Source organism: Diceros bicornis, chromosome 22 (genome assembly GCF_020826845.1).
Source record: "Diceros bicornis minor isolate mBicDic1 chromosome 22, mDicBic1.mat.cur, whole genome shotgun sequence".
NCBI classification, from domain to species: Eukaryota; Metazoa; Chordata; class Mammalia; order Perissodactyla; family Rhinocerotidae; genus Diceros; species Diceros bicornis.
In genome coordinates, this window is record NC_080761.1 from 24,928,102 (window position 1) to 24,944,098 (window position 15,997).

Sequence of the window (15,997 nt, forward strand, 5' to 3'; positions counted from 1 at the left end):
AGCTTCCTGCCCACAAAGGGAAGAAATGAGCGCCTCCGTGAAGACCTTGGTTTTGCTTAACAGACAAACAGATTCTTGACTCTATAGGATAGTTACAGATAACAATAGGTAGAATAGCTAGTTAGTTCATTAACTCCTTAAATTTGATGAAACCATTTTGTACGTTCTCTTATATTGCTGGTTAGACTGTTAATTAGTAAAATACTATGAAGGACAAATGCACAAACTCTTTGACCCAGCAATTCCACTTCTAGGACTTTATCCCACAGATATATTTATAAATGCATGAATTAACATACGTGCAATTTACTGAACATTATTTGTGGTTGCAAAAAATTGGAAACAACACGGGAATGTACATTGGTGCAGCCACTATGAAAAACGGTATGGAGGTTCTTCAAAAAATTAAAAATAGAACTACCATATGATCTAGCAATTCCACTTCTGGGTATTTAACTGAAGAAAATGAAAACACTAATTTGAAAAGATATATGCACCCTGATGTTCATTGCAGCATTATTTACAATAGCCAAGACATGGAAGTACCCTAAATATCCATCGATGGAAGAATGGAGAAAGATAATGTGGTATATATATATATATAAATAAAATGGAATATTATTTAGCCATTAAAAAAGAATGAAATCTTGCTATTTGTGACAACATGGATGGACCTTGAAGGCAAAATGCTATGCGAAATAAGTCAATCTGAGAAAGACAAATACCATATAATCTCACTTACATGTGGAATCTAAAACAAAACAAAAAACCGAGCTCATAGACACAGAGAATAGATTGGTGGTTTCCAGAGTCGGGGGGGTGGAGGGGAGGGCGAAATGGGTGAAGGGGATCAAAAGGTACAAATTTCCAGTTCTAAAATAAATAGGTCATGGGGAAGTAATGTACAGCATGGTGACTATAATTCATAATCCTGTATTGTATATTTGAAAGTTGCTAAAAGAGTAGATCTTAAAAGTTCTCATCACAAGAGAAAAAAAAGTTTTAACTATGAGTGATGATGGATGGTAACTAGATTTATTGTGATCATTTCACAATGTATGTAAATATAAAATCATTACATTGTACACCTGAAACTAATATATTATATGTCAATTATACTTCAATAAAAAAAATTGGAAACAACAAAAATGCGTAAAAGGACCTGGTTAAGAAATTATTGCCCATCTATATAGTAGAACACATATGCAGCTGTAAAAAAGAATGAGGGCATTCTTATGTACTTAGCTATTAGGTGAAAAAAGCACAATGCAGATCACCAGTAAATGGATAAACAGATTATGATATATCCACACAGTGGAATACTCCTTCATAAAAAAAGGAATGAATTGGGTGCTGGCCCAGTGGCATAGTGGTTAAGTTCGTGCGCTCTGCTTCGGCAGCCTGGGGTTCACAGGTTTGGATCCTGGGTACGGACCTACACACCGCTCATCAAGCCATGCTGTGACAGCATCCCACATGTGAAATAGAGGATGATTGACACAGATGTTAGCTCAGGGCCAATCTTCCTCAAGCCAAAAGAGCAAGATTGGTAACAGATGTTAGCCCAGGGCCAATCTTCCTCACCAAAAAAAAAAAGGAATGAATTATTGATACACACTACAACATAGATGAATTTCAAATATTATGTTCCCATTTGTATAAAAAATGGGGGAAAGAATATACACATGTATTTGCGTGTATACTGTAGCTATATATGCACAGAAGGGTACACAAGAAACTATTATGTGGATTGTCTATGGGGAGGGAAGCTACATAACTGGCAGACAATAGTAGGAGGAAGACATTTTACAGTGTTCTTTTTTATACTTTTTATATTCAAAAATACAAATAATATTACATACTCAAAAATAGAATAGTTTATAACTATGTCTAGATATTATATATAATTTTCTCTTTTTTTGTTTTTAACAATTCATTTACTCAGACTATGTGCATAAAGAAGATGATGCTTAATATTATGCAATTTGCAAAAGATAAGCTAAGCAAATATTTAGAAAGCTAGTATGTTTTTGTTGATTTCTAGTTAAATTCCGCTGTGGTGTCAGACTACCTGCTCTATATGATATATGACCTTTGAAATTTGTTGAGACTTGCTTTGTGGTCCAGTATGTGGTCAATTTTGGTAAACAGTTCAATGTGCACAAAAAGAATGTGTTCTCTGTCATTAGGTATAGCGTTTTCTACATAAGTCAGTTAGATCAAGTTTGTTTATCATGTTCAAATCCCATATATCTCTAATTTTTTTATTTACATGTTCTGTCTCTTACTGAGAGAGGTATGTTAAAATCTTTCACTATGATTGTGGATTTGATGTTTCTCCTCTTATGCAGTTCTTGCTTTGCATATTTTGAGCCTTTATTACTTGGTACATACATATGTAGAATTGCTATGTCTTTCTGGTGGATTGACCTTTGATTATTTAGGAAATGTCCTCTTTAATTTTAGTCATTCTTCTTGCCTTAAAGTCCTTTTTGCCTGGTATTACTATAGCTACACCAACTTTCTTTTGGCTATTTTTGCATAACTTTTTTTCACCACTTGGTAAACAATTTATTTAGGCATTTACCCAAGAGAAATAAAAGAATATGTCCATATAAAGACTCGCACCTGAATGTTCATAGCAGTTTTATTTGTAATAGCCAAAAACTGGAAATAACCCCAATGTCTATCAACAGGTGAATGGATAAACAAATTGTGGTGTATTTATGCAATGGAATACTCCTCTATAATAAAAGAGAATAAACTATTAGTACACACTACAACATAGATGGATCTCAAAATAATTATACTGAGTGAAAGCATCCAGATAAAAAAGGAGTTTTATTGTATGATTCCATTTATATAAAACTCTGTGCAGCAAAGGAACCTGTGAACAAAACTAAGACAACTTAACAATTGGGAGAAGATATTTGCAAATCATGTATCCGATAATGGGTTAATTTCCAAAATATGTAAAGGACTCATACAACTCAACAACAACAAAACAACAGCCAACAATCCAATTAAAAAATGGGTAAAGGATCAGAACAGACATTTTTCCAAAGAAAATTTACAGATGGCCAACAGGCACATGGAAAGATGTTCAGCATCGCTAATTATTAGGGAAATGCAGATCAAAACTGCAATGAGATATCACCTCACACCCATCAGAATGGCTATAATTAACAAGACAAGAAGTAACAAGAGTTGGAGAGGATGTGGAGAAAAGGAAACCCTCATACACTGCTGGTGAGAACGTAAATTTGTGCAGCCACAATGGAAAACAGTATGGAGATTCCTCAAAAAATTAAGAATAGAACTACCACATTATCCAGCTATTCCACTTCTGGGTATTTATCCAAAGAACATGAAAACACAAATGCAAAAAGATATTTGCACCCCTATGTTCATTGCAGCATTATTCAAAATAGCCAAGACTTGGAAACAGCCTAAGTACTCATCAATGGATGAATGCACAGAGAAGATGTGGTATATATACACAATGGAATATTACCCAGCCATAAAAAAGATGAAATCTTGCCATTTGCTACAACATGGATGGACCTTGAGGATATTACGCTAAGCAAAATGTCAGAGAAAGTCAAATACCATATGATTTCACTCATAAGTCTAAGATATAAACAACAACCACCACCACCACCAAACTCATAGATACGGAGATTAGACTGGTGGTTACCAGAGGGGAACGCGGGGAGGGAGGAGGACAAAATATAATAAAATAATAATAAAACAGAGCATATGTGTATGGTGACGAATGGTAATTAGTCTTTGGGTGGTGAACATAATGTAGTCTACACAGAAATCGAAATATAATGATATACCCCCGAAATTTGTGTAATATTATGAACCAATGTTACCAAAAAAAAATTCTAGAAAATGCAAACTATGGATTAGTTTGCATCAGAAATCAAATTAGTGGTTACCCGGGTTTGGGGAGGAGAGAAGATTAAGAAGGGGTATGTGGAAACTTTGTGATTGCAGTGATGGTTTCATGAGTGTATATATGTGTCAGTCTTATAAATTGTACACTTTAAATATGTGCAGTATATTGCATGTCAGTTATACCTCAATAAATCTGTTAAAAAATAAAGTATGTCTCTTGTAAGTAGCATATAGTTTTTTTATGTAATCTGATGATCTTTGTCTTTTGGAGACTTTAATCTGATTATATTAATGTAATCACTGACATATTTGAGTTTAAATATACAATTCTACTGTGTTTCTTTTCTATTTTTCAATTTGCCTCTTGTTTCCATAGAGATGACAATACGTACTTGACTCATTAGAATTCTAATATTAATTGGTACTTTTACCATTTCCCAGACAATGCAAGAACTTTGGAACATATGAACTCCATTTACCCCTCCCTCCTTTTGTGTCATCATTGACATGTATTTTAATTCTACATATTTTTTAATTCTATGTTATTATTATAATTATTTTGTACAGTCACCATCCTTTAGATTTACTCACATATTTACCCTGTGATTTGTTTCAGCACATCTGTGCTTCCATCTGGGATCACTTTCCTTCTGCCTGAAAACCTCTCTTTACTATTTCTTTTAGTATGGTCCTGTTGGTAATAAATTTTCTCAATTTTTGTTGATCTGATGAAGTCTTTAATATTTATTAAGAATATTTTCACCGGGTAGAAAATTCTAGATTGGTAGTTCTTTTCAGCACTCTAAAGATGTCATTGCATTGGTTTTTGGATTTCACTTTTTCAGTTGAGAAGTCCATTTTTAGTCTAATTATTACACTTGGAAGTAATATGTCTTCAATATGTCTTTGAAGGTAATATGTCTTTTCCCCAGATTTTTTCAAGACCATTTAAAATTTCTCTTTGATTTTCAGCAGTTTTACCATGATGTGTCTAGGTTTGGTTTTCTCTTGTTGATTCTGATGGGGGTTTGTAGAGCTTTATGAATCTGCATCTTTGGTATTTTTGTCAACAATATTTCTTTGAATATGACTTCTGCTCTTGTTTCATTTCTCCTCCTCTTCTGGGACTTCAGTTTACATATGTTAGATCTGCTTCTTTATGTGTCAACTCACTTTTCTGGAGCAACTCTTTTTTGTTTCAACAAACAAAAAGCACTCCATATTTACAGGTGTTCTTTTAGGTGATTATTCTGCCTCATCAGTAGGTGGTGATTATGTCAGGAGAGAAACTAACTTATGTGCTGACATAAGGGCTGGGGAGATGAGAGACACTGAAGACGGTTAGTAATCCTTCTTCTCTAGGCTTGCTACAGGAACCCTCAACACTTAAGTCATCTAATAAATATTCTTCTATATTCAGAGGAATTTTCCAAGTGAAAGGGATTTGGGACTCCCCTGTGAGGAAGAAACATAAGTTCCACAGCTTGTTAATAAGTGGCAAACTTCTCTTGGTAGTCATGTTTCCACCTGTTGAATCATCTTTACAGAAGTTGTATAGTTATGGCATGTCTGTTTATGAGAAGAGATGGAAAATATGAGAAACTCTAAAACCTGAAATATCTATTGTGAAGCCTCAGGCTGACAAACTTCTGAGGAATTCATTCCAGACTTCATTGCTCAAAACATGTATGTATGTATGTATGTGGGAGGATGGAGTTTTATATATATGTGATTATATATATATTATATATATTATATAATATTATGTATATATTATATACATATAAAATTTGCTATAGAAATTCATTTGGTAACCTGTTAAAGATGTACTTATTAAAAATATCTGAGGATGCATCTCAGAAAAAGCCTTAGATCATTTTTAGTGGTCAACTCTGGGAACTACTACTCACTCTTGAGCCAGCCCTGCGTTCTTAGACCTTATCCATGCCATGCACTGGGGTCCAACCTTGTGTTATTTACATCATTCAGAGCTGGTTGTTCCACATGCAACACATTTAAAAGCCTTTATTATTGTTTTTATGCTACACTGCCCTAACCTTATAATTCAGGAAGTTTGGGGGGTAACATTCTTTCTGCTTACTTGGTGTAAATCATTTCCAGTCCTGAACAATGGCTATTTTGCAAGGTTTAATTATACCACGTGCTTGTGGCTACGTCTAGATATATGCCAACCACAAGTGTCTGTAATTATTATTTATTGCTAGCTGCGTACTTCACACTTTGTATTTGTTGAGTGTTTTACAGTCAGTTGTTAGTTACTAAGAGTAAATTATATGTTTGCTTTTCTTTATCTCACCCCTTTCACTATTGTTTAAAACGTGTCACATTCAAGAAAACCCTAAACCTCTTTAAATACTTATAGACAAGGTTTTTTCTTGAATCAGTTTTAAAATCCTTCCAAGCATTTTGGCTGCTGGCCACACCAGCATACAGTGAAAGAATTTTCCTGTAGGGATGAAAGCCAGAGAGAAGCCTTCCAGGGCTGTTTGGTTTCCTAGCGCAGCTGCTGGTGTAGATCACGGGGCTGATTGTTCCGCTTGGAGATTCGTGAGCATCTTTGCCAGTTAGAGCTGGAAAGGTGCCCAGGAGATCGTATAGCCCAGCCCCTTCATTTTACGTGTAATGAAACTAAGACTCAGTCTGGTTAACTAACGTACTTGAACTCAGACAGCTGGCAAATGGCAAAGCTCAGGACTGAGTCACTGAGTTTTCGCTCGTCTTTTTCTTTGCTCTTCTAGCCACGTCTGTTATAAAGAAACAAGGCAGCCTGATGGTTAAAACACTTGAAGTAGAAGTATGGAATTCTAATGTCTAGATGTCATGAAATGGGAAAAAAAAAATGCTTGAAATGCATTGTCCTCTTTTCCATCAGCCCTGCTCCTACTCATTTTTTTTTCAAGATATGCTTCAAAAGTCCCCTTATCCCAGAAGCCTCCTAAGCATTCCTAGGCTGAATTAGTAACTCCTTCCTCTTTGCATACAAGGCTCTGTGCACATTCCTGTATTATAATACTTATCATATTGTATTATAAATATTTCTTCAGTTATCCATCTGTCCTCCTCCCTCCCACCCGCTGGACTGAGCTTCCAGGAGCAGCAATAGTATCTTCTTGGACTTCAATCCCTAGCACTTGGCAGAGAGCCTGGCACTTTGTGTGCCCTCGATGTTTTATGAATGAATGAATGAATGAACCAGCCACTCTCTCATAGTCTTGCACTATCCGTGAATCTTATGCTCTATTGGACATAAAAATCACTTGGAGTTGCTGGTTAAAAATGCAGTTTTCCAGGCCACACCACAAGAGTTGCTGATTCAGGACTAAGGTAGCATCTAGGAATCTGCATTTTTATTAAGCAGCTGATAATTTGATGCAAGAGGGTTGATTTAGACACTGGGATGCTAGGTGTTCTCTTGAGTGACATATCAGTCACTCAAGTCACTGAGTCCATATCAGTAAACTTAATAGCTGATGTTTACATAATTTTTTAAAATTCCAAGTAGTGCACCTATGCCTGCATGCTACTTGATATGTACACATCTTTTTTTAAAATGATGAACTTAAGCAACTTTACAGGAGAAAGAACTGAATGGGGTACTTATTAAACTTCCTTTATATAACTACCAAAAGGATTTCTGATCCGTGTGGTATATTTACACATGTATTGTTAGATATTTGTATTCAATTCCTCATATGACTTTTTATTTTAACTTATTTTGTATGCACATTTCCGTGGGTCAACCTAGTTCATATTTTAGTTATTTTAAATGGTAAAATCATATTTCATGTATTTTATGCTATTATTTACTCAGTGATCTCCCTAATATTGGATGCTTTGATTATTTTCAATTATTGGCTATTACATACAGAGTTCTTATGCTCATTTTGCTCAAATTATATTTTTGTTTGTATGAATTCCATGGGGTATATTTTCCAAAGTGAGATGATTAGATAAAAGAGTGATCAGAGCTTTATAGTTCTCGTTGAATATTGCAGTATTACTTTCCAGAGACACTGAACCAATATACAACCCCCCAGGGGGGTGGGGCATGCTGGTTTTCCCACAGCTTGACCAACATGTAATTTTATCATTGCAGCCTCTTTTTGCTAGTTTAATAGGTGTGTAGGGCCTCTCCAGAGATATTTTATTTCCAAGTTCTGTAAGTGATACAAAGTAATTTTTTTCCACGTGGGATGATTCACTATTTTCATTTTAAGGACAAACAATTCTTCTCCATATTTGACAGTTTTGAAGGGAGAAGTTTAATTCCCTTTTGTAGAATTGATCCTGTAGGAATAGGAAATAGGATCTGCGTTAAGTACTGGGGCAGGCTCAGTGTGTCAGAGAAGAAGATCGGTTGTATAGTTCTGAATTAGGAAACTTATGTGGAAGGCTGCAGCAGAAACACCATCTGACCCTGTTTAAGACGGATTGGAGAGCAGAAACATTCTGATTTCATGATGAAAAAAGTATTGGGGCTTTGGCGTAGGACGACAGATTTTGCATCAAAAAGAAAGCAAGAACCTATCCCTCCTGCCATTCTTTGATTCTCTCACAATGCCGCTCCGTTTCCTGAACATTTCTAGACATCCCCATTTCAGGTAGACTCCTCTGGTCTATGGCAGGAAGGGTTTTTAAATGGCCATGAAACTAAAAGATGTTATTTGAGAGGTCTTGCGGGGAGGACTTGGAGGCTGAAGACTGAGGAGCTGTCGGTCACATCTGTGAAAAGTCAGCTCAGTCGCAGAAAAGGGCCTTTACTTGGTTGTCTCGGCCCTATGTGACTATGGTCATCTTATTAAGTAAGCAAATAAGTGGTCGCTGTGCTGGTTTGAGTTCCTGTGGTGCGAAACCCAAGATACAATGTTGTTTATGCAAGATGGGCCTTTTGTTTTGGGCAGTGGTCTAATCTGTTGACTTTTTAAAAATTGGTGACTGTCCAACTTGTAATGAAAATCATCCTATTGAGCACTTGGAATCAAATTCTGAAAGGCTTCCTCCATTCCTGGCTGTTACTAAATTTGGGAATTTTTGCCTTCACTGTTGTGTTGATAGAATACTTACACACACTTACGTCTATATCTGTATCTATATCTATCAGCTTTATTTAGAAATAATTCACATACCACACAATTCATTCATTTAACGTGTACAATTCAGTAATTCTTAATGTATTCACAGAGTTGTGCATCCATCTCCACGATCAATTTTAGAACACTTTTGTCACCCCAAAAAGAAACCCCATTTCCATTAGCAGTCACTCTCCATTTGCCTCCAATGTTCCCAGCTCAAGACAACCACTAATCTACTTTTTGGCTCTATAGATTTGCCTGTTTTGGGGATTTTATATAAGGAATCATACATGTGGTCTTTTGGTTTAGCTGATTTCACGTAGGGTAATGTTTTCAAGGTTCATCCATGTCATGGTATATATCGATACCTTTTTCCTTTTTATTGCTGAATAATATTCCATTGTATGATATACCACATTTTGTTTATCCATTCCTCAGTTGATAGACATTTGGGTTGTTTCCACTTTTTGGTTATTATGAATAATGCTGCTATGAACATTCACGTGTAAAATTTGCATGGAAGTATGTTTTCATTTCTCTTGGATATATATCTAAGAGTGGAATTGCTGGGATATACGGGAATTCTATGTTTAACTTTTTGAGAAACTGCCAAACTGTTTTCCAAAGCAGCTGCACAGTCTTACATTCCCACCAATAATGTATGATGCTCCAACTTCTCCACATCCTTGCCAACACTTGTTATTACCCATCTTTTTTGTTATAGCCCTCCTAGTGGTTGTGAAGTGGCATCTTGTGTGGTTTTGATTTGCATCTCCCTGATGGGTAATAGAATGCTTACTCCTTATCCTAGTGTTTTCTTATACTTTTAAAAAATTAAATGAGGAAAATGTCTCAGGAAATTAAGGAGTACGATTAGCATGGGCGGCTTGAACCTTCTCTGGGGTCTCACACACCACTGCCTCATAATGTGAGGGGCCACCACGGGCGCGAATGTGCTCCGGTCATTGTCTTCCATTCGTGTATCCATTCATCATTCAGAATTCTGGGGAGGAGAGATAATTGTCCTGTGTGGGGTTATGTGCCCACCCCTTTGATTTGTAGTTGTGTCTAGACAGTGTACAACATGCATGTGCAAATCCTGAAAGGAAACTGAGGTGCTCTTGGGTTGGGAGAATGGATGCCACAGGTAGGACTGGAATAGGTGTCCTGTCTCTTTAGATGTACCGCATTGCTGAATTTGGGAGCCAAGCGGACCATGCCAGAAACCTCATCATGCAGGGTAATTAATAACTATGCCTTAGCACACGTTATAATGGAGAAAATATAACAAGCTTTATTTATAATATTTAAATATTTTAAATTTTTAATTTTTAAAATTTATATATCCCTTTTTTGGATACGCAGCATATTTCAAATATATGATCTCATTTGATCCTCAATAATCTCTGTTAGTTTGTAGTTATACTCTATAGTGGCCTCATTATGGTTTAAATACTCTTTTGTGAACCAGCCTAAGAATCCAACCACCAACAACTGGTTTAGTGAGAAAATGTGTTCCGAGTTCCAAACAAATGACTAACAAATGAGTGCCCAATAGTCAGTCTGCTTGTAAGCCAGGGTAGCAGTGGTCAGCAGCTCATGCCAGCAAGTGTGAGGAGACAGTGGAGAACAACTTTCATGTGCCCGGTTGCTGGCTACCAGGGATGTTGGCTGAGGGCTCAACAGTGTCCACATGGGTAACTCAAAGGACCACTCCACTAGGAGCAATTTGGAAAAAAACACAGTCTTTGGAATTCCAGGTAGCATGTAAGGTGCCTGCAGGGAGGTAGAAGTGTTCATGTAGCACTAGAGAATTTTCTGTTATAGCAGGCAGCCAACCGGAAGGGTTCAACTGCTTGAAATGAGAATGGCTGGATCAAAATGGCGGCTCAGTGTTTGAAGGACTCCTGTCAGAGACCAGATGTCCTCATGCAGAGACAATGCCTCTGAATGGCCTGGGAAGAAGGAGCCAAGTGTCCTGGATCTTTTCCTTGGGCCTCAAACTCTTCCTCCTCCTGGTGCTGGGCAAGAGCCATGACTGTAGGCATCCTGGCCTCTGTGAACTTCTCAAGGGTATATATTATCAGACAAAAGCTTCAATGTCCACTCACAGGCCACAGAGGACATTTTAGTCAGTTCGGCCAATCGCCCAGTCAAAGCATAAGTTTTGTAACGTAATATCAAAGATTGTATCTATAACTGTGATGATTTCTTAAAATAACCACTTCATTTAGATTTTTCTATTTTAACCCAAGGTATTCTTCAGCGGAAATAAGGAAACAGTTTACTCTACCACCAAATCTTGGCCAGTACCATCGACAGAGCATAAGTACCTCTGGCTTCCCCTCTCTTCAACTAGTAAGTATGGGTGATAAGTTTGCTTAGAGAATGGTCAAGTGCGGGACTACCTAGCCTATGCTTTTGCTTCCTGATTCTCCTTACATCTTCCCGCTGCCACCTTACACCTTCAGCCACCAGTTCTTAGCTCTGTGACCACTTTTTGACCTCAGACAATTTCCCTCTCTCCCTCCCTCAACTAGGGCTTTGAGTACAAAGTGGGCCTCCAGGGGTGGTGGTTGTGCACTCTCTGGACTTAGTGGACTTCCAGGCTGCTTGATTTCACCCAAATTATGATTCATATTTTGGGGAGGGGGAGGATTAGCCTGGAACTTTACTACCATTTGTAAGATGCTTTCATATGGAAAAATGTATTCCAAAATCTGAAAAGCCAAGTTATAAACCTTAATTTTTTTAAATCATTTTCTTGGAAATGTAATTTACATACAATCAAATTCACTCATTTTAGGTGTACGGTTTGATGAATTTGGCCAATTCATAGTTATTTAACCACTACTCAATCAAGATATAGAACAGTCATTCTTACTTTAAAAAGTCCCACCGTGCCCCTTTGCAGTCCATCTCCTCACTCAACCTCCAGCCCCTAGTCCTGGGCAATCACTGATCTGCTTTTGCCATCATAATTTTGCCTCATCTGGAACTTCAGATAACTGGAATCAGACAGTACAAAGCTTCATTTTTAAAACACACTCCCCCTTTTAAGTTGAAGATTGTCTACATTTTTATATTAACACCAATTGTCCAGCGTGCATATATGTGTTATATTATTTGAGGACTAAATGCCAGCATGTGCCAAGTGGGATAAATCTGACTTAAATGAAATGGTTTGTAAAACCCGAAGCGGATATTCACTTCCTTTGTGAGAGAGCTACAGCCTCCACTGTACTCACTTCCTCACCCTCAGCAGAGCTGCACTCTCTTGCTAGTTCTAGTGGTTATCTGGAGGAGTTAGGGTATGTTTTGTTTCTCTCTTACTACTTCAGCACTACTTCTGCTCTTAGAAATTTTGTAACCTTCCACTCGGTTTCCTGTAGCCGCCATTTTGACTCCTGTAACAATTTACACGCCGTGTAACTGTGTATCTTTTAAAGGTATGTTTATTGGAGTGATTTGTGGTTATTTCAGTAGGATAATTTGTGGGTTGTGTCATTGATGAAACAGTAGTACTAAAAAACGTATAGCACCTTTTACTGCAAGAGGTAACTTGCAATGACATTCTTCAAAAAAATCTATTTATGACTCCGGTGGCTTGCTAGACTGCCCTTTTTATTTATACTTTATCTGTTTCAAAATTACAGATTATAATAAAAGCACATCAAGTGCATAATGTCCATGCTTTCAGATATATTAGATGAGCTTTAAACCAACAGAGATTAGGTATGCTTTTTGGTTTAATTTGGTGCTAATATATATTTCATTGAAAACCAAAAAAATTATTTTTACATTTCTGACTCAAATTGTATTCCAAAATATGCAAAATGCAGTTAAAAAATTATTGAATACACTTTTATGTCTTAAACAAGGTGGGGAGGTGTGGTTTGGTGCTTTGCTTCTCTGTAAATGAAGATTGTGGCTTTCTGCGGTAGCTGTCTTGAGAAATAGTGTGGACATCACTGTTCAGAGGCTTTCAGGAAGTTTAGCTAGCAGGCTTAACCCCTTCTCCACATGCCACCTCTGACGTTAATGCTGCAGCCGTCAATTTCTTCAGGAGAAATCTTTTATTTTTTTAAAGTTCCAAAGAAAAAAATTGCTTACTATTTGCAGGCGTTCTTTTGGTAGTTATGCTGCCTCATCAGTAGGTTTTGACGAAAGTGAATTTTGGTGAATTACTTCATTAACTAGGTAGTCAAGTTACCATGTGGCGTGACTACCCATTTTCTAATAGAAGATATCAAAGTAGCAAAAATATTTAACTATGCAAGAATCATGTGTTCCTACCTGTGATAATTTATTCCTGGTTCTATCTGCAAATGAATATCCTTTAAAATATATTACTCCTGGTTAGTTTAGTTTAGTTTAGTTTAGTTTTCTGAATATCTTTTCCCAGATCGCTATTCCAGCTTCAGCACAGTCTGCTGTCCCTGTTCCTTCTCATTACCTGACCGAAGAGCAGGAGGCATGAGGGAGCCAAGAGGCCTGAATTCGTTTCCCTTTTTTTTTTTTTTTATGGATGGCCTGCTTAGGAAATCACCCTAATGTTTACATGCTTGTCGTGTTGTAATGTCAGAGGGAAGTGGCTGTTCTTTCCCTTGAGTCATCTTCCCAATTGAAGGTTCCTCCAACAGAAATCATTGACTTAAACGTGGTGATCCCCCTCTACCTTAAAAAGGAATTATTTCATTTCATAGAATCAGCAAGATTCATTTCAGGCAAGGCAGAGGAGTAGTTTATCATCTAAAGACTCAAACTGAAGCAGCTTTAAAAAACTTTTCTTAAATGAGAAGCCATAGACTGTTCATTGTATTATTTTGGATGATTGAAAAATAAGATTAAGAGCATTTTGACTTTTGTTTCTCTTACCTTTGTTTATATGACCACCATTTCTACAACTCCACATGCTTATACAAATGGTTGTTTAATTTTTAAAAGTATTTAATTGGCGCCAAGTTATTTAAAACCCAATCAGTTATAAGTTTGTTGTTGTTTTGCAAGAGGTGAGAACTTGAACTCAGATGGATCTGGAGTGAAGTTAACTGTCACTTATTAGATATATAATTTGGGGCAAGTTAACCTTTATGAAGACTTTAGTTTCTTCATTTGTGATATTGGCATAATAGTACTACCCCTATTAGAGTTAATATAGAATGATATAATAGATGCTGTGTAAATAGAGGCTAATACTGCTGTCTACGTATTTGGCACTATGGAGACACTGGGAGATTAAAAAAAGATGGAAGGTGTTGAGTGTGGTAGGTATTCAGAAGAGAGAAAGATCCATGATATAATAGTAGGTAAAGGCTTGATGGAGAAGGCTGAGAGGACTTAGAGGAAGGTTCTCAGCCCTAACTGCCCATCAGAATCGCCCGGGACCTTTAGAAACATACCTGTTGCCAGGCCCACCATAGAACAATTAAATCAAAATCCTAGAGATGGAGCCCAGGCATTAGTATGTTAAAGTTCCCTGGGACTTTATCATGTGTTCCAGGTTGAGGATGCTTTAAAGAACCTACAAAGGTAGAAGTGTTCCAAATAGGAGGAAGAACATAAAGAAGGGTCACGTTTCTTTTGTTGTCCTAGTTGCTCTGAATTTCGGAAAGTGTGGTAAGCAAGGATCACTTGCCAACTCTATGGATGTATCCTTATATAAATATAATGGCTTTCTGTCATAAATCTGATAAATCAAATGAGAGGAAGGGTGTGGTTGTTTTTTTTTTTTTTGGTTTTATTGAGTGTTTGTATTTTAACTCTAATTGTAAATGTTAACTGTGATGATTGCATGTACATGCATTTTCAAAGCAGGTAAAATATTTTCAAATTTTGCATTTTTGAATATGAAGAGGATTCACCATTTGCAGTTGGTTTTTTAGACATGATGACAGAATGTCCTGGACCTATTTGACAAACCTGTCAGAGTCCTTTGTGACCAGTGCCAGAGAAGGTGGCCTTACATGTAGAACCGCCCGTTGGCTTTGGCATTTTCCATGGCCACAGCCATGCAAACAGATTGGCCAGACAATGCCAACAATGCATTGTTGCAATGCCAGACAGTGCCCGCCTCTGATACCAACCACCTACATAGGCAAACAACTCTATATTTGATGTCTCATTAAAATGAAACTGTGAAATACTAAAACTATTTTTCTACATTTGATATCTTCATTAAAATGAAACTGTAAAATACTAAAACTGTTTTCTGACTATTCAAAGCAGAAAGGGGAGTGGAACACACAAAAGAAGAAGGGTTTGGGATCTATACACTAGGGTAGAAAGGAGGATTTGAGACACTATGTATGTGGTTAATAACCTTAACCTACATTTTTTATAGAGGGAAAAATCCTATTTTTAAAAATGAGAATGGAGAGATTTGAAGTGAAATGGAATGAATCAGCTGGACCATAACGGCTCTGGCTGAAGAGAAGGATGTAAAAAGCCACATCCTGGATGTTATGTACCAAACACCATGGTTACATGACATGTTTGTATATAACATTTATGTAAAAAAAAAAAGAAGAAGTCTTGTACCTTAGAAAGCATTCATTTTTGTTGTGTTTAAGCTTCTGTGCAATAAAGCAACCGTTTTCTTTTACCGCTAAGGATGATCTAAACAGCAGGTCACTTGATAAATATGGTCTTCTTTTCTTTTTCTGATGCTATTGTTCTTTTGTGCTTCATCTTTCAAAGAGTTGCGCTATTCTTAGGTTTCACTGATTTCACTGGAGGGGACATGATGGAAAATGAAGATCTTAACATAGTTATCATGCAAATTCACAATGGAAGATAAAATGAAAGAGTGGCACCCTGCATGCAGAGCAGAAGTTTCATTACTGTCGTTGTAAAGCAGGGGAATCAAACCCATCTTGGTAAAAAGAGATTGATGCCCATGATGGCATGTCAGCATCTTCCACTTAGTGGCATCAGTGGAAGATTGCCATTGGCAGAAGCAGGGAAGTATTGTTTAATCTAAGCCATGAAGTACTTTGAAA

The 15,997-nt window shown here is 36.9% G+C and overlaps 1 protein-coding gene across 3 annotated transcripts in view; it reads left to right on the forward strand.

Annotated features, from left to right (window-relative positions):
* Nucleotides 1-15,997, forward strand: part of DOCK8 (dedicator of cytokinesis 8) — a 203,806-nt gene that overhangs the window by 33,669 nt on the left and 154,140 nt on the right. For 2 of the 3 annotated variants that reach the window (XM_058565710.1, XM_058565711.1), the window contains exon 2: nt 11,252-11,354. In XM_058565710.1, coding sequence (XP_058421693.1) covers nt 11,252-11,354 — 103 coding nt within the window. Of the gene's footprint in view, nt 1-11,251; nt 11,355-12,313; nt 12,446-15,997 lie in introns of those variants that run through there. The other variant, XM_058565712.1, reaches the window with a different exon arrangement.